The 23,041-nt window shown below is 36.9% G+C and overlaps 2 protein-coding genes, 1 long non-coding RNA gene and 1 other non-coding gene across 6 annotated transcripts; 2 read left to right on the plus strand and 2 right to left on the minus strand.

The window, feature by feature from the left end:
* Nucleotides 1-365: 365 nt before the first annotated feature.
* On the minus strand, nucleotides 366-20,749 carry LOC121644949. Its single transcript, XR_006011340.1, has 3 exons — nucleotides 20,665-20,749; nucleotides 5,549-5,553; nucleotides 366-377 (listed from the first exon to the last, which is right to left on the minus strand). It is a non-coding gene; the product is annotated as an uncharacterized LOC121644949 (long non-coding RNA).
* oprk1 (opioid receptor, kappa 1) lies at nucleotides 5,138-10,033 on the plus strand. 2 transcript variants are annotated; one of them, XM_041993208.1, is made up of 4 exons: nucleotides 5,138-5,237; nucleotides 5,392-5,718; nucleotides 7,731-8,083; nucleotides 8,977-10,033. In XM_041993208.1, the coding sequence occupies exons 2-4, from the start codon at nucleotides 5,474-5,476 to the stop codon at nucleotides 9,513-9,515; spliced, it is 1,137 nt and encodes a 378-aa protein (XP_041849142.1). In that variant the 5' UTR covers nucleotides 5,138-5,237; nucleotides 5,392-5,473; the 3' UTR covers nucleotides 9,516-10,033. The 2 variants fall into 2 exon arrangements, with proteins under 2 accessions (XP_041849142.1, XP_041849143.1); XM_041993209.1 differs by having other exon boundaries at nucleotides 5,395-5,718.
* chmp5a (charged multivesicular body protein 5a) lies at nucleotides 16,699-22,263 on the plus strand. Of its 2 annotated transcripts, none has more exons than XM_041993210.1 (8): nucleotides 16,699-16,886; nucleotides 17,247-17,351; nucleotides 17,436-17,482; nucleotides 18,714-18,807; nucleotides 20,427-20,498; nucleotides 21,018-21,126; nucleotides 21,472-21,587; nucleotides 21,801-22,263. In XM_041993210.1, the coding sequence occupies exons 1-8, from the start codon at nucleotides 16,818-16,820 to the stop codon at nucleotides 21,849-21,851; spliced, it is 663 nt and encodes a 220-aa protein (XP_041849144.1). In that variant the 5' UTR covers nucleotides 16,699-16,817; the 3' UTR covers nucleotides 21,852-22,263. The 2 variants fall into 2 exon arrangements, with proteins under 2 accessions (XP_041849144.1, XP_041849145.1); XM_041993211.1 differs by having other exon boundaries at nucleotides 16,702-16,908.
* Nucleotides 22,264-22,773: 510 nt separating this feature from the next.
* trnar-ucu lies at nucleotides 22,774-22,865 on the minus strand. Its single transcript is given in 2 exon segments — nucleotides 22,774-22,809; nucleotides 22,829-22,865. It is a non-coding gene; the product is annotated as a tRNA-Arg (tRNA).
* Between the last annotated feature and the right edge of the window lie 176 nt (nucleotides 22,866-23,041).

Here is a 23,041-nt window from a genome sequence, read left to right on the forward strand (position 1 = left end):
TAACAAAAAGACTTGAGGATCTAGTGGAAGATACAATCCTAATAGTTATATATGTGCATCATGTATTGTACTTAAGCATTTTATTAACCAATAATCTGTGTGTGTATTCTTATCTCTAATGTTAAAAGTCCTTTTCCAATCAAAACATTTCTCTTTCTAATTCTTCCAGTTTGGGTAAATATTTACTCTATTTGTTAAAGTTTTAGAGATCAGTTTATAATATGTGTTAAAAAGTGAGATTGGCTGATAGGAGGAACATTTCAGAGGATCTTTATTTTTTCATGAATTACTGTAGCAATTGAAAAGGAGTCAGGAAAGTTTTTTGTTTTGGAAACTAAGTTGATTAAATCCACAAGAAGAATACAAGTCTTTAAATTCTTAATAAAATTCAGGTGGAAATCCATCCTCTCTAGGTGATTTATTAGATTGCAGCACAGCAAAAGCTTTTTCAATTTATTTTGGTGTAATGGAAGATCACCTCATTCAGTTTAGGTACCTCAATGCCTGATAAAAATGTATGTATACTAGTTGAATGTTCTGGCAATTCCAACTTATATAAATGGGAATAATACTTCTGGAAGGTTTTATTTGTGTCTTTCAAATTGTGTGTAATGCAGCCATGTTCGTTTTTTTGATTTGATTAACTGTTACTTAACTTTCTTATTTCCTTAACTGCCACAATAGACTTTATGGGCTTTTTCCCCAAATTCATAGTACTTCTGTTTTGTTTTCAGATTATTCTTCTCAACTCTATATGTGCATCATGTATTTTACTTAAGCTTTTTATTACCCAATAATCTGTGTGTATTCTTATCTCTAATGTTAAAAGTCCTTTTCCAATCAAAACCTTTCTCTTTCTAATCCTTCCATCTCTGCTTCATGTAGTTTTTTAAGGCCTTTTGTATACAAAATAATTTGTCCTCATAAGTCCTCATTTAGTGTGTCCCATAGTATTTAGACTATTAGGAGCATAAGTACAATTTGTTTCACAGAATAATTGTATTTGTTCTCTAACAAATTTACAGAAGTCTCTTTTTTAAGGAGGGTCAGATTCAAGCACCACCTATATCTACTTGGAATTTTGTCAGGCATTTCTTTAGATAAAGTAAGTGGGCAATGATCAGAAAATATTAGTCTCCAACAATTTGAAACTGAATCTTTCAGCCCAACAGTAAACTAGTGCAGATAAAATAACACAGTGGGGGCTTCAAGACTGTGATTGTCCTTGAGCTGCAGAGTTGTTCTGAGCAGAGAGTTGAAGATGACAGGTCACAGATGCCCCCCTCCACTGACAAAGCTTGATGGGATCCTTCTGGAAGGATGAGATAAACTATCCAAATGCAGGTGTGACGAACCAGCAGAGATTTATCCAAGAAGAGTCAAAGCTTTAATTAATCCCAGAGTGGCTTCTTTAAAGCAAGTGTCTAAATACTTGTGTTGATGAGTCAAAATGATGAGAATATAGTTTTATAATAAAGAAGCCTTGTGCTAATTCTAACAACTTAATTATCTTTATTTAGTTCGAACATCTGCACTTGACAAGTAAAAAAGTACTGCGTGACCAAGGATTCTCTAATGGCACATTAGAGGCTTCGATAATGGCTCGAAACATATAATTTTGCTCTCCAAACAGGGGAACTGTTGAAGGGGGGAGATTTGTGTGGATAGATAGAAATGGATTGAGATTAGGTTCTATTTGAATACTCTGCTAAGAGACATCTATGTTCCCATATCTCATGAGTCAGACACTGACAGGTTTTAAAAATATATATTTTCTCCTGGCTTTTTCATCTGAATATATCACTTTATTATATAAAAGTTTGTGCTTGTAACAAACAGATGGAATATTTATTTTTGAAACTACTGAATAAAAGAATCACTTAGTTCTCCAACTGAAGAAAAAAAAAACTCAGGATCTGCCACAGCTTTGTAAATGTGCTGCTCAGTGGCAAATTTCCTGTGACACCAAGGCAGGAAATAACTCCTGAGAGCCACATTCCCTTTTTGAAATGTCTCTGGCATCATCAGTGACATTGCTTCTCCGGAAACAGAATGAAAACACAATGATGGGTGAATGTTTTCTATTATCTTAAGTGGGGGATGTGGCAAGTAATGTTTTGCATGGTTAGTTTATTATTATTTTTTTATATTATCATTTTTCTGCTCAAATAAAATAACCGTGATTGCAGAGAACACTAGAAACAAAAAATAGCAGTGAGTCCAACAAAATGACAGGATATAGTTGTCATCCATAAATACTATCAGTATAGTGGATGCTAAATAAGAATTGGTGTATCTCTGTCGTTGTAACTCAAACTGATCTGAATGGTGAAACCCAATCACAAATCAAATGGGCCCCTAAGAGAGCAGAAGGTGTTGTCTTTGCTGCATGCTCTAAAAGTCAAAAACTGAGGTATCTTGTTTTTATAATTTATTTGTTTGAAACAATTTATTGATCCAGTTTATGCTCCTAAAACTTCAAAAGCTAGTCCAACATCTTTGTTAGAGTAAAAGGAAAGTAACATTAATGATTAATGACATTCTAGTTTGTATTTATTTAGAGAAGAATTTCTGCATGTGTAGGGAAGATCTGTATAAATTAATAAAAATGTGCAAAGTTCAACATACAATGAGAAAATAGAAGTGCTACCATGAACAAACAGAAAACTGAGCTGAAGGTTCCCGCATTGTGCATCTCTGAAGTTACAACTGCAAAATTCAAACCTCTTTATTCTTCATATCCACTCACAAATGAAGCCGCCCCATCAAAGATGCTTTTATTGGCTGAAACTCCACTTCAGGTCCTGGAAGTGATTTGTAATGCCTGAACATGCAAGAGTGCTTAGAGATACTTGTACTATTACAACAAGCTCAAAAATCTTATTGACTAATCTAAACTCATAGCAGCGATCTGCCTTGGTGTTACTGTAGCAATGTAAATGATCATACTGAATTTTTTAGACACATTTCCTGCAACAAAGTGTTGTCAGAAAAAAAAACCCATTCAGAACTATTAAATTTATCTCACAGCTTGTGAAATTTTGTCCCTATTTCATTCTCTGTCATCAATAGACAGCCTTCAGTGGTCCATTCTTTCTCTTTTCAAACTGAGAAACATGTCTTCACTTACATATAATCATTTAATCATTACTCAGCAAGCAGCATTTTTTTTTCTTGTGCAAGACATCTTAATGAATGTTGTAGGGATACAGATGCTTTTTATATTGATAAATAGTTAGAGATTTAACATATTAGTCTGTGGTTTTTTGGGAAAGGTTTCTGTCTATGAAATCTACATTTTTTTGTTGCAGTGAAAGGGAATCTCTTCACAAAACCGCTCAGAAACTGATGCAACTGTCTTCTTCTGTTGAAGCTTCATGGTAATGAATTTGCAACAGACAATACACATGGAGTCTCAATTTTCAAATCAAGCAGGTAAAATGAAAAACAAAAAATGAGACCATAATCAGATGTTGAAGTACACTATAATGGATGAGTTTTTATATAATCATTTGGGAGATCAACCGCAAAAAGTGGAGTTATTTCATCTCGCTGAATGCTTTTCCTCAATGTTAATAAACGTCTATCTGAAACATTTAACAACACCTCAGGTTACATAAGGAGGAAGTGAAAGGAATTTATCCTTGACCCTTTTTAGTGGAGGCAACATAAAAAGCATTTCCTCTGATCAAAAAATTAAAAGAAACTCTTACAAGTGCCTGTGGAAGCAGCTTGTGTGTGAGAATAAACAGATTTTGGGCAATGCATTTTTAAAAATCAAGGTAAACAACTGTGATTTTCCTCCGCTTAAACCTTCATGTAAGAGAAGAGGTGATTCAGCAGCTGTCGGTTCAAGGTTCAAGTTTTTTATCAAATATTTGTACTCACAAACACAGGCCATCTCACAAAGTCATGCCTGTATGGCCCTTGACAATAGGAACACACTGACAAAACAGCTTTGTCACTCAAGCAACACCTGGCCATGATGGGTCTCTAAGCAACTACTGTTAGTGCATGAAGGCTTAGGGAACGGAAACAGCACCTGCTTAATGACACGCTGCTTACAACTTGCCTTCTAACTAGGAGGGAAAAGAGAAACTAGTTAAAGGGGAGTAACATGATTTCTGTCAAAAGGAGCCCTTTCTCCATTTAAAACCACAGTGTCTTTTTATTTCGAGCCTTCACTGATGTTAATGTTACTGTGGGAAATGAGCAGTTTCATTTTCTAAGGTGTGTGTGTGTGTGTGTGTGTGTGTGTGTGTGTGTGTGTGTGTGTGTGTGTGTGTGTGTGTGTGTGTGTGTGTGTGTGTGTGTGTGTTGGGGGGGGGGGGATAATAAAATAAAGAAAAAGCACTTGAAAGAGGGTGTGTATTATGAGGCTGCAGAGATGAAAGGCTATGATAAAAATTAGGCTCCTCTTCTTTGGCTGCTAAACTAATTATGACCAGAACGGAGAGCTGATGAAGTAATGACCAGTTTAACTTTAAAGATTTTCACAATTCTACCCTCAGTTAATGCTTATTCCTGTCAATGATATTCCTGAACTCCATATTACATTGTGCTGCTGGCAAAAAAAAAAAAAGAAGGGAAAAATAAGGAAAGCATTGACAGGGTAGCTGTCCTTCTAATACCTAACGCCTTTTTTAAACAATGTTGTTGCCTAGCTTTACAGGAGTTGCAGGGGCACATTTTATGGCAACACTAATGGAAGTTTTTGCATTTTCTTAAATATATGGACATAAAATTGAGGCACACCTATATTTTTCATGTTCATCTGGACAACTTGATCAAAGATATATATATAATAAAAGATTTCTCAAGGTTACCATGGCTGAATTAACAAGCAGATGAAGTAGGTCACATTTTCAGACATTGAAAGGCTTATTGGTCATACGTTTTACTGGAAATAATATAAACAATAAGATTTAAATCAAATTAGGCTACATTTTGAGCGGACCTTGATTCGTGTGGTTAGAGTCTTTCTGCTGGCTGTCATATCTGTTGGCTCTGCCTCTGATGTCACTGAATGAGCAGTGCGGGCTTCCAGTGCGCACCTTCGGGGGCGCAACGGTGGCACAGACTGTGAGTGTTCCAGCTCTTCACTATCTACCCAGAAACCTGTCGTTCCTGCTAAATTTGCCGCATCCAGATTTCAGTCTATAACAGAGCGTCCAAAGAGCTACTCCTCCCCGGGCTTGCTTTATTTGAACGAACTTTTTGGAGGCAGAAAAAAAGAGGTGAGGTGGTGTTACACTTCTTTAGTGGTGTCCTTGAGCGCGGGCTGTTGCTTTTACACAGACATCAAAATGTTTGTTAATTAAGAGTGAAATGTTCTCTCTCTCTCTCTCTCTCTCTCTCTCTCTCTCTCTCTCTCTCGCTTGTGTTTTTTAGTAGAAGTTGGAAATTCTGCTGTTTTGGCGGTCAGTTGCGCGGTCAGTTTACGCCCAGCAGAAACAGAGCAGCGTTAAGCACCATGGAGAGCGGCGTGATGCACATCTTTAAAGAGGATCGGTGTCCTTCGGGCCAGCCGGGGGAGTGCATCCCAAACTTCACCTGGCAGCCTGGCTTGTCGGACATCTTCAACTATACTCCCAACGGTACCTGGGACAATGAACCCGAACCGATGTCGCCAATCATCCCAATCATAGTCGCCGTGTACTCGGTGGTGTTTGTAGTTGGCTTGGTGGGCAATTGTTTGGTGATGTATGTCATCATTAGGTGAGTCTTTGCACATGCACGTAAAAAGATGTGCATGTTATGTCAAAAGCTGTGAATAAGTGTAAAACAGAGAACCCACCTGCACTCCGTTCATAAAGCAGTAGGAGAATTGGTGCATATTGTGAGATTGTTGTGCATTATGTTTAGTTATAAAACGTGTTATGTTGAAGTTGACTTGCATCCAGGTCCTTACATGGAAATTTACTGGATCAAGACAAAAGAGAAGCTTAACACAAAAAAATTTACAGTTTGTTTTAATATATTTTGGGTATTTCTTTGTGACACTTGTGTATCCTTTGCCTGTAATTTAATTTATTCTTTTTATTTTTCATCTGTTGTCATTGTATCCATGCGTAACAGGCAGAAAAAAAAACAAATACTAATTTAAAAAAAACAATAAGAATTCTATTTCTTCCACTCGTTTTTCATTAGTATTTCTTTTTATTTCTGCCTGTTACCCATGGATACAATGTACTATAAACTGTAAAAAGGTTTGCAGTATTTATTTTTTCTCAAAGCCCATTTCATCCATTTTAGTGAAAAAAATACAAAAGGCATTAAATGCTGATTGTAAAATCAAATGATAGAGACAGTAAGACTTTTCATAGCTAATTGGGAATCAACATAATTATTCATAATTGTTGCTGAACTGTTAATTGTTTGTTTCCTTTGTCAAACAGCTAATTTTAAAAAGATGGTTTTGTTAGAACAAATTTCCGTTTTTTTTTTGTTTTTTTTTGTTTTGTTTTGAGACATTTTAATCAATACTTAAGTAAAGACAGGTAATTAACCATGCAATTTTCCTTATTTACTGAAACATTTACACAAAAAAGGGGTTGCAGAATGTGGAATCCAATGATAAACCACATAAAAATATTTATAATGTTTCAAATAAATATGTACATGAGGTTATGTGATATGAAAAGAAAAGAAAAGAAAAGAACCTGGTGAACCATCTCACAACAAATTAGATTAAGTGACTGATGACTAAGTGGGACTTTGCAGGGAGGCTGAATTTGATGAAGATGAGGAGTAATTCAATACTGTGTCAAAGGCTGTGTGAGCAAATAGTTCAACAATTCAACATTTACTTGTGAATTCTTCTAAATTTTTCAGGTTTCTGTTTGCAAGTGACAAAGCTCTTAAAATGTCTTCAGGCAGAACGGAGATAAAAACAGATATGACTGCCTCAGCTCAGCTAAGATGGACTAAAGCAATGTGGAAAACTGGCCTGCAGTCTGAAAAAATAAAAACTTGAAAACTTCGGGTATCATGGATGCCGTGTCCTTCAGGCTAAAGAGGAGAGATACCATCTGGCATGTTCAAAAACCAGAACCAGTGATGGTTTTGAGGAATGCAAGATGTTCAAAAGTAGCTTGCAAATTTTGGAAGGCACCATTAATCCTGAACAATGCACATTCAGGTCTTGTAGCAACACACAGTATACTGCCCTCAGGGATGGTGTTGGTCTTTTAAGTTAGAAACGTTAATATATACTTGGCATGTTTTACAGCATGGCTCCATAGTAACAATCCATTTCAGGTACTAAACTGACCTGTTTGCAGTCCAGCTCTGCCATGCACTAAAAACATTTAGCACATTGGAAAATAAAAAATATGTTTTTGACACATTGCAATCCTAAACTTTATCAAACTAAAATGGGGAAAGATTTTTCTTTCGGAACTGCATCGGTTGGTCTTGTTTGTTAATGCTTAATGTCCTTCATGCTCAGAGTTTTTACAAAAGGAGGTGAATCAACACAACAGATGCAGCATCAAAACAACACGCTTAAGTGAAACTGTCATAAATATGATGTTGCATGACTAATATTCAAACATGCTTGAAAAGACATGGGATTGAATAGTTGTGTAATACCACAGGTTGTCAGAGAAGATAACTAATTTAGGTCCCTAGCCAACCGAACATCACCAGCACTTTTTTCTTTTTTTCCTTTGTTGCATTACATGCAGCAGATCAGCTTTTTCAGATGCAGTTTACTTCTGCCACTACAGGTACACCAAAATGAAAACAGCCACCAACATCTACATCTTCAACCTGGCTGTCGCAGACGCTCTGGTCACCACCACCATGCCCTTCCAGAGCACTGACTACCTTCTCAGCTCCTGGCCGTTTGGAGAAGTGGCATGCAAAGTCTTCATCTCCATCGATTACTACAACATGTTCACAAGCATTTTTACCCTGACCATGATGAGCGTGGACCGTTACGTGGCCGTGTGCCACCCTGTTAAGGCCCTGGATTTCCGCACACCTGTCAAAGCAAAGATCATCAATGTGATCATCTGGATGCTGTCGTCTGCTGCTGGGATCCCTGCCATGGTCCTCGGCAGCACTAATACCAATAATGGTATGCTGGCCTTGCACTGCTCTTAGTCTTTGCAGCAAGTCCCTTTTTTGTCTCATTTGCTAGTTTATTTATATATGGTCTGCAATAGTAACTAAATACCTTTCATCTGCTGCAAAGAAACTCTTATGATATTTCTCACACTTAAAGCGCATCTACTTTCAGAATTATCACGTGTGATGGGTTCAGTTCCTTGAACAAGATGTAAATTTAAATGCTAACTAGTTGACTAACAAACTGGCTTAATAGAAAATTGGCCTTCAGTGATTGTCCAATGTTCTGCCAAAAGCAGAAAAACTTGCTCTCAAATCACATCTACAACATCACATGCTTTTATTCAAGCTTTAGTGGTGCAGTTTTTAGACACAAAGGTTTTGTATCTGTTCAGACCAACAAGTCCTCCAGTTGAAACAGTCATATAAATTGTTTGTTCGTGCTCTTAAATACAAATCACAAAAGTACCAGTCCTTTCCGGATTGGAGCAGATGTCATTCTCAAGTGTTTCTTTTAAGAAGACACAAGTTTAAGACAAACATTTTAACTTTTAGCTTTTTTTCATTTCTGACTTCAGTCGACAGCACAATACTTTATTCAAACATTTTGCCACTTCCTGTTGGGTTTAGGCACCAACATGGTCAGGTTTACAATCACATCACAGTTTAGGAAAAAATATGTTCTATTTACAACTTGACTGTCACCATTATGGATGCTGTTTTGCTAGTTGCCTTTGCATCATTGAAACAAAACACATTATAACACAACTTTGTCACTTCCTGGTTGGGTTTAGCCATTAAAGTTGCACAGTCAGAATTAGAAGGAAAAAAAAATCAAAAAGTTAAAAATGTCTAATTTGGTCAAATCTACTCTGTAACCCCTTTTTTTTTCATACCTAACAGGGACCACAGAGTGTGCTTTACAATTTCCTGAACCTTACACCTACTGGGACACCCTGATGAAGATCTGCGTCTTCATCTTTGCCTTTGTGGCACCACTCATCATCATAACCGTCTGCTACACACTGATGGTGCTGCGGCTGAAGAGTGTGCGCCTTCTGTCAGGCTCACGCGAGAAGGACCGCAATCTGCGTCGGATCACCCGCCTGGTGCTTGTGGTTGTCGCAGTCTTTGTGGTCTGCTGGACACCGATCCACATCTTCATCTTGATCAAAGCGCTTTCAACCAATGTGCCTGAGACCACCGCTGTCATGGCTGCCTACTTCTTCTGTGTGGCGCTGGGCTACACCAATAGCAGCCTCAACCCCATTCTCTATGCGTTCTTGGATGAGAACTTCAAGAGGTGCTTCAGGGACTTTTGCTGCCCTGGAGTACAGGGTCACAGTGACTGTCAGGGAGTGAGCAGAGTTAGAAGCACCCTGAGGGATCACACGTACCCCACTGAAGCTCGGGGCGACACGAAGCAGGCCAGGTCCGTATGACTAGCCATGGACATGTCCTCTATGCTTTATCAAAGCTGGGAGGACTCAAATGATCTGTGTTTGACTCAAATCACCACTGCCATCTGAGCAAGAGTTGGTATTCTCAATAAGTTCTACGAAAACATCAAAACCAAGAAGTGATCTGACCAAATTCCCCACATACTATTAATCCCCCACCAGAAATAGTGTCAGTTTATTTTGTTTTTAGTAATAATTAATGAAAATGTCTGTGCCTTGAAACTATATATACAGACATATGTATGGCACAAGTGATTTTGATTCCATTGTGTAATATTTAGGGAGTTCTATAAACAGAAATGTATTCAGTACCTTGTTTCTTTAATGTGAATCTTATGAGAATATGAGCCATTGTGTTATAGTGTTCTTACTGTGACTGTTTATCACCTAAAGCTGGCATGGATCCACTTTCGTTCTTTCGTCATATTTCTACAATAGTTCTAAACTGACAAATCAAACTCTGGCTCAAGAAAGAGCCTCTGAGTCTTTAATGGACACTATAGTTTCTCCTACATGGTTGGAAATGGAGGGAGAGATGACTTGTAAAAAGTAAAAAACCTTAGAAAGGCTTGGACAGTCTTAGATAAATAGAAACACACTAGCGTAGTTGGTGTTGGTCTTTCTGTGGGATTTTTTATTTTTAATAATTTAATTAAAAAAAATCTAAATTTAAAGTTGCATTTAGGTTAAAAATCAATGAGATGGTATAGTACAAAGCTACCTTTGAGGTAACAGTCCAGCAAGACTGTAGACCTTTTTATATTATAAAATAATTAATGACAAGGCTGGAAATTTAAGCTTGACATACCAGATCAAATACTCATAAATTTTTCACATAGTTAATATCAGCAATGAAAAGATGATGAAAGATGACCAAACAAGACAATTTTCTGTAGTTACTAACATTTATTTTTATTTCTTTTCTGCGGTATGCCCTAAGAGTTGTCACACCGAAGTGAATAATGTAGTACACACAAAAGATCAATTGATGCTTTAGGCTTAGAGTTAAAAGAAACAATTTCCTTGATTGTTTTGGGGACATGATGCATCATGAGCATTGTTTCAAGCTGCTTGTGTTTTGTGTGAATAAGTGCTTTGGGGTAGTGTAAAATTTGTGTGTATCCTTATTGAAATAGATATGTAGACTATTTAATAACCTCTCAGGGATCATCCTCTGTAAACAGCAGTATTTTCTCCTTGACCAGATGGTTGACTTTGATGAGGCCTCGCTGTCAAAACATAAGCAGACGTCGTATTTTAAAGCAGAACTTTGTGTTGCGTTAACCTGTTGTTGCATCGGACACTTCTGAACTTTGTCAGCTGTGAATCTGCGTGTCCCTGAGGAGATGTAGCATCTTCTCACCTTGTCTAAAACTAGATGGGCAGAGGAATCTGAAATGACAATAATGTACACATACTCTAAACTGTGTGACAGCAGGAGTTTAAATTTCTGCTGAAATTTTCATCTTTACTAAACAGCTGTGCATTTGCATGTACATTTACTGCTGACAGACGTGATAATAGGTGGGTATTTGAACGGCGACATGCATGCCTTCAGCTTTTTACGTCATTGGGCTGTTCTTGGATTAAACAGTATTTCTAATTATTTTAGAACTTGTGAATGTACACAATTACAGGATCTCTCTCTCACAGCATATCTTAAATTCATTTAGTTTTACAGTTTACATTGATATTTGCTTGGGTGTATATTGTCAGAGTAATTGTTCAATGACTGTTTTCTGAGTAACAGTCACAGTCAGCTAGACTTAATTGAATAGATTCTTAATGTTAAGCCAAGCACTGATATATTCATCTGTTTAAATTTCATGTTTCTAGCTTACATTAGTTACAGCAAAAAGGTGTTTTGTGCCTTGTTTGTGTGCCTTCAGCCTTCTTTAAGATCAGCAATCAGTCTCCGTTTTGACTGTTTTTGAGCTTAATACTTATAGTTGTTGTTATATAATGTCAGAATATTATATTTAACAAAGTCTTATAGAGGACATCTCAGTGTTCACTTGGTTAATGTGTGCATCTCTTAATTATTTCCCTGACTTAGTAACTAGATTTCATTTGATTCTAATGCTATTCATAAACAAATTCACCCCAGGTCTGAGCCTCATTTGTGTATACTGTACTGCTGTTGTATCTATTGAATATTTTTGATGTACATTTATGTACTTTTGGGCTTTGAATGTCAAAACATGCAACATACATGCACACCTAAGTCTTAATAAAGTTGTAAAATGGGTTTAAAAAACATTCTTTAAGAATAACTTAATTTAATTCCTGTTCAGATATGCGTGCATTCTGTTTTTCAGTCTTGTATTAGCTCCATGCAACTTCTACCAGTAGTGTTTCCATGGTGAGTAGGCTAACTGAAAGGCAGATGCCCATAGATAGTTGTATTAATTGTAAAGCATTTTGTGTTCTGACCTTGCAGTAGAATTTGCAATGAAATCCAAGCCCAAGGATATTTAAAAAATGACTTTCATCCCAACAGATACGCCAAGGAAAAGTGCTTTGATAGTATGAAAAACACAATTAAAAAAGAAAAAACATACACTGCCTGGCTAAAAGTTACAACAAAAAAAGAAAAAAAACGTCACACACTAATATTTCATTGGACTGCCTTTAGCTTTGAATACAGCAGCATTCACTGTTTCACTGTTTCAATGAGCCTTTACAATGTCACAAGATTTATTTCCATCCGTTCCATTCTCACCAAAATCTTATTTTGATGATGGGAGCGTTCGATCAATGCGCTAAGTAGTCCGCAGTCAATCCATGATCCTGAAAATGATGTCTCATGCTCCCTGAACTACTCTTTCACAATCTGAACCCAACGAATCCTGGCATTGTCATCTTAAAATATAACTGCGCTATCAGGCACGAAAAGATCCACTAATGAAATAATCTGGTATTTCACTATAATCAGGTAGTCAGCTGACCTCATTGGGCACATAATATTGCTGAACCTAGATTATAGCACTGCCCCACAAGGCTTGAACAGTAGGCACTCGGTATGATGGCTGCATCTCTTCATCAGCCACTCTTCTTACCCTGATGCGGCCATCACTCTGGAACAGGGTTAATCTGGACTCATCAGACCACATGACCTTCTTCTATTGCTCTAGAGTCCAATCTTTATGCTCCCTACAAAACTGAAGCCTTTTTTCTAGTTAGCCTCACTTATTAGTGGTTTTCTTATGGCTAAACATTTCAGTCCCAATCCCTTGACTTCCTTTTGCATTGTTCAAGTGGAACAACCCAACTATTAGGAGTTTGTAATAATGCAAAAGATGTTGAGAATGTGAGATACTACAATTCCACCAAGATGTGTGTTGGTTTACCATTTAACTATCTAGTAACTGGCCAACTCAGTTCCCAGATATTTACACACTGTTGTTAAAAAGGAAGTATTCTACACAGTGATATAAACAGCATTGCCCCATTGTGGTCATTATGTTCCTTGCTCTGACACACAAACTCAAACACACTGTCATGAAAATTGTGTTCACATTAGAGAGACATGAGAAATAAAACATCTTTACATTTGTAATCTGGATCACCGTGTCGAAATATTTGCAACAAGTTTGAAAAGGTCCACAGAATTGATTTATGGCTTTCCTTAGGTCCACAGAGACATTTATTTTCTGATATAACACATCTATAATTTTAGTAATTTCTTGTGCCTAAGAGGAAATAACCCATTTTTCTTACATGTAATGCTGTTATTAAAAGGTAGCACAAAAAATAGTTTGATATTTAGGTGCAGATGCTTAATGGTATAGTGTGTGTTGGATTACTTGAGCTACAATCACAGTGATTTAGTTGTTGCTGTCAGGTTTCAGAGAACATGTTTAGAGGCCTAAAAGCATCCGTGTCCTTTTCATAAAATAGTAATCTTGACATACTCAAAGGCACTGAGCTCTTTGGAAGAGTTCCTTTTTCACCAGCACTCTTGAATCTTGTATATTTTTATCTGAAAAAACAAATCTCTCTTTTCCTGTCCTGGCTTTATGATTTATTGTTGCGGGATTGTATTCTGTCATTATGTTAAGTCTTGCTGCAGAGTGAATTTCTATCAGTGGGACAATAAAGATCACTTTGAATATTGTAGAGGTCAGGGTAGATGGCTCGACAAAGCATGTGTTGTGTTCTTGAAGCACAATTTGCATCTCATTTCCTTTTCCAACAACACAGCTTTGAGTTAAAAACCTGAGCAAAGCAGCCAACTAAACCCCCAACCCCAAACCTCAGATTTTCCAAAGACTCCAAGTTCACTGAGCAGCAGTTACAGTACTTTGTGATGTTGTCGGAACTGACTGGGTTATTGTTGATGGCTTTCTTTTCTACTTTCCACAAAGAAATAACTGACCCAAAAAATGAATTAATTAAAAGCAGTGAACTGTTTCTAAAAGCCATTTATAGTAGTTTTGTGAGGCACATAACAACAAAATTTCACCCTAGAAACAGGACTGAGAAAGTAATTTATAGTACAAGCTGACAGACAGCCACTTGGGAGCAAAGCCAGGCCACAGTGTTTCTATAAGGTTTTTATTTTATTTTTATATTTCTAAGATCCTTGTTTTGTGACTAGCTGGCATTTGCAAAACCCCTCAGGATGAGGTGATGCTCTTTACAGCAGCTGACAGCCCAATTTGTGCACAGATAAGAGGGAATCTTGGAGTTTTGAGAGGGAAATTAAATAATTTGGTACTTAGGTACACTGATGAAGCTGTCAGCCATAATTACTGAGATTACTGCCTTTTCCCCTACGCTGTCTCTCAAGATGCATGTGAATTAGCAAGCCTTTACACATTGCAGGTTCTGTAATTGGCTCTTGGTCCTATTATAGATCCAACAGGTGTCATTGTTCAAAGGAAAACTGTCAGGCATTACTTACTGCATGAAGCACATGACAAAGATAGAAATGATGGAAAAATAAACACATTTTGCTCCAGATGCTCAGCAGAGCTGTTTCAGAAGGTGAATGATGTATATGATATATATACATATATATATATATATATATATATATATATATATATATATATATATATATATATATATATGTATATATGTGTGTGTGTGTGTGTGTGTGTGTGTGTGTGTGTGTGTGTGTGTGTGTGTGTGTGTGATCTTACATGGGACTTAAGACCTCAGTTAAGCAAATGTAAGTCAGGGAATTGATAATATGTGATTTTATTTTATTAAAATCAGAATTAACTAAAAAAAAAAAAAAAAAAAAAAAAGTTTGCTATTCAGACACATCCTTAAACATTTGATAAAACTGAATATCTGTATTTTTGTAACCTTGGAAACAGGACTGGTTTTAGGCTTTTGTTTTCTTTTTAGGAGGATTTCCATTTCCAAATTTCCAAAAAAGAAAATAAGGATTTGTCCTCTTTCTTTTATTATACTGATGTTATGATTCATCTCAAATGTATCATCTGAGATATAGATATAGATATAGATATTGATATATAGATGTAGATGTAGATGTAGATATAGATATATAGATGTAGATGTAGATGTAGATGTAGATATTGAGATGTAGATGTAGATGTAGATATAGATGTAGATGTAGATGTAGATGTAGATATAGATATATAGATGTAGATGTAGATGTAGATGTAGATGTAGATGTAGATGTAGATATAGATATAGATAAAAACAGGTCCAAATTTGTTTAACTCATATGGCAAGATCTGTCATTTCCAGTAATTGAAACTATATCATAGTTAATAAGTTTATTATGTCTCCAAAAGGTTGTTAAAGCACTTCTTCTGTGCGATAATTTCCATTTCTTTGACTTTAGAACCTTCCTTTTACATCACTCGGATCTTTAGTTTTAACCCATATATGTTGAATAAGATTCGGGTCTGGATTCTTGCTGAGTCACTCTTCAACCTTCATACTGTTTTTTAACCATGTCGGCTTTATGTTATGGATCCTTACCTTTTTGGAAAGGGCAACACTGTTGTCCAGGGGCTAGGTTTTGCTGCGCAGGACCTGATCTTTACCTTCTATCCAATTACATATCCCATCAAGGCCACATGTTTGAATATAGTTCTGAGAATAATTCTGGGCCCAAGGGAGAAACTAAATCAAATAATGAATAAGGTAGATTTCTATAGACATTCCCAGGAAAAACTTGAATTGACCCAAGAGAAACACAGAAACACTTAATTAGCTTTTTCAGAGAATCCCATGAATACAAAGAAGGCTTTGAATTATCAAATCTGAGTTAGATGACTCTGAGACTAATGCAGACTTGTCTGAACTGTGCCTTTGTTTGGTGAAAGATAAGACATTATTATTATCCTCCAGCCAGTGGGCCAGACAATCTTGTGAAAGTGGGATAACAGGGCAAGATTGAAATTCTGTAGGAAACATCATGCCTGCAGCAAAACTTGGCCTTGGGGAGCACTGCACTCTCCAACATGACAATGATACAAAACAGCAAACATTATTGCAAAAAATCCTGATCAACATTTTGGAGTGTACCATCCAGAGTCCGGTCGTCATTAAACATACATCAACAAAATGTAGAAAATTAAAAAGGTTTTATTTCATTTTTAATCAAGTCAGAGAAAACCAGTTCAGTCACTAAATATTGTCAGTTATGGGCTGAACTAGTTTATATTCCACTATAAGAGTTAAACACAATTTATACTTTGATGCTACTGATATATAACTATCTAAAAACATTATATATAAATATATCAGTTATAGCAGACACATACATGCAAAAAAACAACATATCTGCACTTTGAGGTTAAATAAATTAAATTTTAATGTTTTTATGCTGCTATATCAATGCACTTAATTGAATAAAGTACCTAAATAGTTAATCTATAAGTATTTAAGTGACCCTTAAAATATCAGTAACTGAAAATACACATGGCATATTTTGCAATTGTGTATTATCATCAGTTCATGTTGACATACACAGATAGAACCAGTTTGGTCAGCATCCTGATTTAAGCCTATAGTTATGACAATTCATCTGCAAAGGAAGACTTAACAAAGACTGGTTGGTGATAAGATTCTATGAGGACAAAAGGCTTCCTCGAAGAATTGTAGTACCGCCGCTCACCACTAGAAGGCAGCAGCGCATCCAGACGCTCAATGGTCACGAGCGTTTACGCCAACCAATCCAATTCTTTTGCGTGCAGACCGTTGCTTCCGGGTGACTTCAGTGCAGAATCCTTTACGTTTTATGCTTTTTGTGTGTTCTAAGAAAAGCTGAAGGCGCCGAGGCAATAAATCGTTTTGAAAATGAACAGAATATTTGGACGCGGGAAGCCTAAAGCACCTCCTCCAAATCTGTCGGACTGTATCGGCACTGTGAGTACAGTCAGACCGAGAGGTATTGTTGTTTATGACTACACGAAGTGACCTAACGGTGCTGTTATTAAGCTAGCATTGCCACAAAAGGGTAGTCAAAGCAGTAAACCGTGCTAACTAGCTCACCTGCTTCTGTTAATTTATTCTAATGAAATACAACACAAACATGGGCTGGCCTTTTTTTAATCCACCCTTGCCTGAATGTGTAAGAGTAATGTGTTTGTAAACCACAATTGTTTCATAAGCTTTTATCACCGTCTTACACTCTAATGCACGCAAACACACAAGCAGAGCATTTAAGCACTGTGGTGGTCTGGATGCTGGAAAACATTACCTATAATTGATCTCCTTCTCTCCAAGGTGGATGCCAGAGCAGAGTCCATAGAAAAGAAAATAAGCAGGCTAGATGCTGAACTTTTGAAATATAAGGATCAGATGAAAAAGATGAGAGAGGGTCCCTCGAAGGTATTATGTCAAGTTAAAATTATTTCGAAGGTTGTAAGACAGACATGGCAAATATCAATATTTTCTGTTTATTTTCTAATGCAGAATATGGTGAAACAGAAGGCGATGAGGGTCCTGAAGCAGAAAAGAATGTGAGTCCTATAATATGCAGTAATGCATGTTTTAACACAAATATGAGACACACACTGCATGCACTTTATTTTAAGTATTTGATTATTTGGCAGCTTCATTATCTCAGGTGCAACAATCCAAATGAGGTTTTACTGAGTCTTTTCAGACAGATAAAACTCTTCTGAAATAGCTAAATTACTGAGGTGTAACTTCTGGGTAATTACTTCTTTTTTTTGTTTGTTTTTGTTTTTTGTTTTTTTTTTACAAAAAACTCATGGAGGAAAAAGAAAGAGTAGATTATCTGGATTTTAAAAATAAACTTGGCTCCACCAGGATTCCAGTGTTCTCTAGTGTAACAGCTTTGAACATGGTTTAGATAAATTGTCCACAATTTTGTAAGATGAAATGAAGAAGAGAATACTGTGGACTGCTGACATTAAGGAATATGTAGTTGGATCTGATTAGTTTGAATGTAAATTGAAAAAAAAAAAAAATTGGCTGCAAAATTAGAAATCAGTTTCTGCAGCTTTCACTAAAGTCGTGATTTATTTATGCAGGATAAATTCCCATCATCTACAACCATGTAGTCCACAGCTTGACAAGCCAATAAAGACCTCAAAGATTACTGAATAATGACTTGACCCTTTCTCACCAGACACTTAAATCCAATTGAGAACATGTGGGCTCTGCCCTAATATGAGATTACCGTCAGGTAATAGGTAATAGGCCTCTTTTGCATAGCATTTGGGAACCTGTCAAAGCTGCTTTAGCAAAAGTTGATTGTGAACAGATCATATCAAGAAATTGATAGACTGCATTGACCAAAGGCTGCTGGTAGTTATTCAAAAAGAAGGGTACATGTGGTACATAACAATTTTAAAGATAACATTTTTCTTTTGCTTATTAGTTCCATTAAAAACTATTTGTTTTTACGTCTGCCTAATAATTTTACACTATTAGTTTTTCAGTAATTACACACACTTATACAGTACCATTCAAAAATCCATCCATCCATCCATCCATTTAGTTAGTTAGTTAGTTATTTAGTTAGTTAGTTAGTTAGTTTCCAGAACCAAAACATATTCATTGAATTATCGTTTAAGATGAACAACAAATTCCATGGCATTGACTATCAAAAGTGAGTATGAAGTATTAACCTCACCAGTCGAGTTTGGTGGGAGTGAAATTAGAACTGAACTTAAAACAGATCAAAATACATGTTTCAAAGGCTGCTGTATTTTTCTTTAACAGGTATGAAGGTCAAAGGGAGCAGCTGGCTCAGCAATCATTTAATATGGAGCAGGCAAACTACACAATCCAGACCTTAAAGGACACAAAAACAACAGTAAGAGGCACACAGCTGAACAGGACACTAAGCAGCGTGGCTTTCTGTTAGATTTATGAACTTTTTATCACTCCAGATAAGTTTGGCTAGACACCTGATGCGCTGTTTGGGCTCATTGTTTCACATGTACTGATTTTGGGTTATTGTTTTGATAGTAGATAGTTGATAAATGCCACCCAGATTTCTCTAAATCTGGAGCTTAAATGAATAAGCAGCTTCAACAGCTCCTACATTTATTTGGTTATCTTGTCTAACAAACCCAGACAGTTGGGATGCAGCTCAGTGGTATTATGATGCTTGTTTTTAAGTTGCTAAGTCCCCCCAGCTTTACTGATGCTGAAAAATCCTTGCATTAAAACATGCTAAAAAGAGGCAGTAGATGGGTATGGTTGCACATTAGGGCTGCAACAATTAGTCGACATTGTTGACAATAGTGGCAAAGAAGAAAAACAAACAAAGAAAAATACATAGTGAGACATCGTCGTCTTCTCTCTCTGCTGAGAGTTGCACAATGCACATGCGCAAAGAAAAAAAAATACAGAGTGAGACGTCGTCTTCTTTTCTTATCTCTGCTGAGAGTTGCACATGCGCAATAAAGTCCGCCAGGGGAAAAATATGGCGGCCGACCAGGGAATAGAACGGTGGCAGAGGACATCAACAGGCTGAAATAACTTATGTTAAACTTTCAAAATAAAATAAATAGGTGTGAGATTTGTAAAGCGGACCTTACGTACCACAGAAGTACGTCTGCAATGCTTGAACATTTACAGAGGAGGCATGTTGGACTTACATAACAACCTCACACAAGATTTCAAAGCTGAAAGTGAAATAAGATCCATTTAATAATTATGAGAAACATAATCCAATTGGTCGACTAGTCGTTTTAATAGTTTATGACTACTCGACCATTAGAATAGTCCTTATTTGCAGCCCTGTTGCACATGTCTAAGTTGTTATCTAGGCTAGAAAATTCCGAAAAAATGTTTTTGATTTTCCAGTTATTTCATTTATTTTTTATTGTGTAAATGGATGTCTTATAAAATGTTCATAATTTGAAGCAACCTGAAATTAAACATCAAGGAAAACTTTTGAATTTGACAGAAAAGTCTGTGCTCATCCAAAGACATGCACTACATGTTAGGTTAATTGGTCACTCTAAATTCTCTCTAGGAGTGAGTGTGAGTGAGAATGGTTGTTTGTCTCTCTGATGGACTGCCGACCTGTCCAGGGTGTACCCTGCCTCTCGCCTGTTAATTGTCTCCAGCTTCCCCGCGACCCTTAATTGGACTAAGTGGTACAGAAAATGAATGAATGAGTCTGTGCTCCTTTCTTATCTGAAGCTTAACCACTTCAGCAGTTTAGGTGAACAGCTTGAGCGGTGAAGCACCCTGCCAAGAAATGAACCACCTTTATGACACTGAAAACACAGAGTTGAACCCTAAGTTACCCCACTAAGCCACTAATCCTGCTTCATAGTACAGCTGCATGGTACTGATCTGCAGACACAGAGCTGTCTTGATGGCTGTCAGCATGTGCTTTTACCAGTAAAGCACCTGAAAAGATGGATGATTCTGGCTGTGACTAAATATACTTTCTCTTTACCCATCTACTGTTCACAGGTGGAGGCCATGAAGATTGGTGCAAAAGATATGAAAAGGGCTTACAAGGACGTCAAGATTGATCAGATTGACGTATGTTTGTTCTAAACCTTTTTTCTTGTCCATTGGCAATAAAAGGCAAGTAATGCTAATAAGAATGATCTGATTTTTACAGCCTTCAATATATATATATATATATATATATATATATATATGACCTTGCCTGCAGTAGAGATCTTTCTTTGCGCCATTTTGTAACTATCTTGTAATTGTTGTAAATGGTGCACAGTGCTCTTTAAATTACTTTTACTCTTGTGTGGTGACTGTATCAGAGGTGTTACGTATTCAGTTTAGTCATGTAATGGGAAAGGGCTATACATAGATGGACCTGAGTGGGAATTGGGAGGAGGTGAGATGGGTGTGTTAGACCTGTGACTGAGATCACACTGCAAGACTGAGGACATCTGGTGGGTGCAAGGAGCAATACAAGAAAACAAAACAGGACCCATAGCTGTACTGTGACAGTTTGTTCAACTCACAGTCAGAGTTAATGTTAAAAACTATGCAGGCCAGGAGAGTTCTGACACTAAAGGTGAGCTTTTGGGCTTCCAGGACTTACAGGACCAACTGGAGGACATGATGGAAGAAGCCAACGAGGTGCAGGAAGCCCTGAGCCGCAGCTACGGTACTCCAGAGATTGATGAGGATGATCTTGAAGCAGGTAAACCTTAAACTTTGGCTTTGTTTTCACTTTGTCAGCCAGTCTTGTTTCTAAAAGCAAATTAAAATGAATAATCACAGCTAATTAGTAGAAAAGTGTCAACGGCAGATTTCTTATTACCCTGCTGTTCTGTCTTCTTCCAAGCCATGTAAGAAAAGAATACCCTGCACATAAATCATGCAGCAGATGAAGAGTAATGCACTGAACAGAGCAGAGCACATTACGATTACTGATGAGATAACATTGTAATTACACTAGGATTAATAATTGCTATTTTCTTAGTGTTTCAAGACCCCCAAACTCAACATGTTGCACAGAGACAACATACTATAACTGTCTTTTCAGAGCTGGATGCACTGGGTGATGAGCTGTTGCTGGACGATGACAGCTCCTACTTGGATGAAGCCTCAGCTGCCCCATGTATCCCTGAAGGAATCCCCAGTGACAGCAAGACAAATAAGGTGACGGTCTACAAATCACAGTGCTCGGGGTATCTGATGTGACATTAAAGGCTCTGAGTGAAGAGTCATGAAAATACAGAAGAGTCAGAAAATAAAAGGCAGTCTGGTGTTCACAAAATTTTTATTAGCATTTAACAGCCTGTAGCTTTTTAAATAACCACATAACATGACAACACCCCCAAGTAACTCTGTTTCTTCCTCTTTTGCTTTCAGGATGGAGTTTTGGTGGACGAGTTTGGCCTGCCGCAGATTCCCGCTACATAAATAAAGAGATGATTAAAATAAACAACTGCACTTCAACTGTTAACACTTTTTTAATGTAGAGTAACATTTATACATGCAAAACCATTTGAGCTGAGAACACTACAATTTTGAAGCTGTCCTGGTGTTGGGTTGTGTATGGTTACTACTACCATGCTAGCATGTGGCCTTGTAACATACTGAACCTCTTTTAAAACATTATTCCCCTTATTTTCCGCCTGTCAGTATCACAGACTTCTTCAGTGTCTTTCATCAGTGTTAACTTTAATTTATTTGTACATTTAACTAGTTGTGTGTTTTATGTAGTCATTCACATTTTGTTTGGGTTTCCAGTTGTAGAGGTGATTCAAACTTGGCCTGTTTAAAATATCTGCAGGGGTACTAAAAACATGCAAAATAAAAAATGTGTTTTAAATTTACCTTGCACTGTAGATTTATTGATCAATGTTTTTCCTTTCTTTGTGGGGTTTTGTGTTTTTGTTTTGTCTACATTCGAGCTGCTGACTGATTATGGTCCTGCATTAAGCCACTTATAGTGTTGGATAGATATGTAATGAGCAACATCCCTTCATCTATGTATAATTTTGAGTCTGCCTTAAAGAGAGAGAGAGAGATAAAATGTATTTAATCAATGGCTACATTGTAAACCTTCTTAACCTAAAACCTAAAAAAATGTGTATGTATCTTGATATTGTTTAAAAACACATTACTTTTGACAGGATGTATAATCAAATCAGACTTTGGTGTTTATTGTGTTGTTTGGAAGAATGTTGATCTCTTTGTTTTCATTGTTATTTATACTGTTGTGGAATCATCTTTTTATGAGAACTATATATCCATATAAAGAAATCAAGCAAAGATATGTTAATCAAGCAACAACACACGGTCAGGAAGTTTTGTCAGGCTTCGGAATTGATCAAAAGTCCGACTCTGGTGGGACTCGAACCCACAACCTTTGAATCACTTCTCAAGTGCTAGACTAGAAGTCCAATGCGCTATCCATTGCGCCACAGAGCCAGCTAGGCGTTAGGTGGACCCCTCCTGGAAAAAAAATTAACCAGGAATGTACGAGCTCTGTGTGCTTTTCATAACTTGGAGTTAATTTTAGAAACATGATTTAGATACAAAATTGTACCATGTCACAAATAAAACGTCGAACATTATTCGCATTTTGCAAATGACACATAGTAAAA

Source organism: Melanotaenia boesemani, chromosome 8, assembly GCF_017639745.1.
Source record: "Melanotaenia boesemani isolate fMelBoe1 chromosome 8, fMelBoe1.pri, whole genome shotgun sequence".
NCBI classification, from domain to species: domain Eukaryota; kingdom Metazoa; phylum Chordata; class Actinopteri; order Atheriniformes; family Melanotaeniidae; genus Melanotaenia; species Melanotaenia boesemani.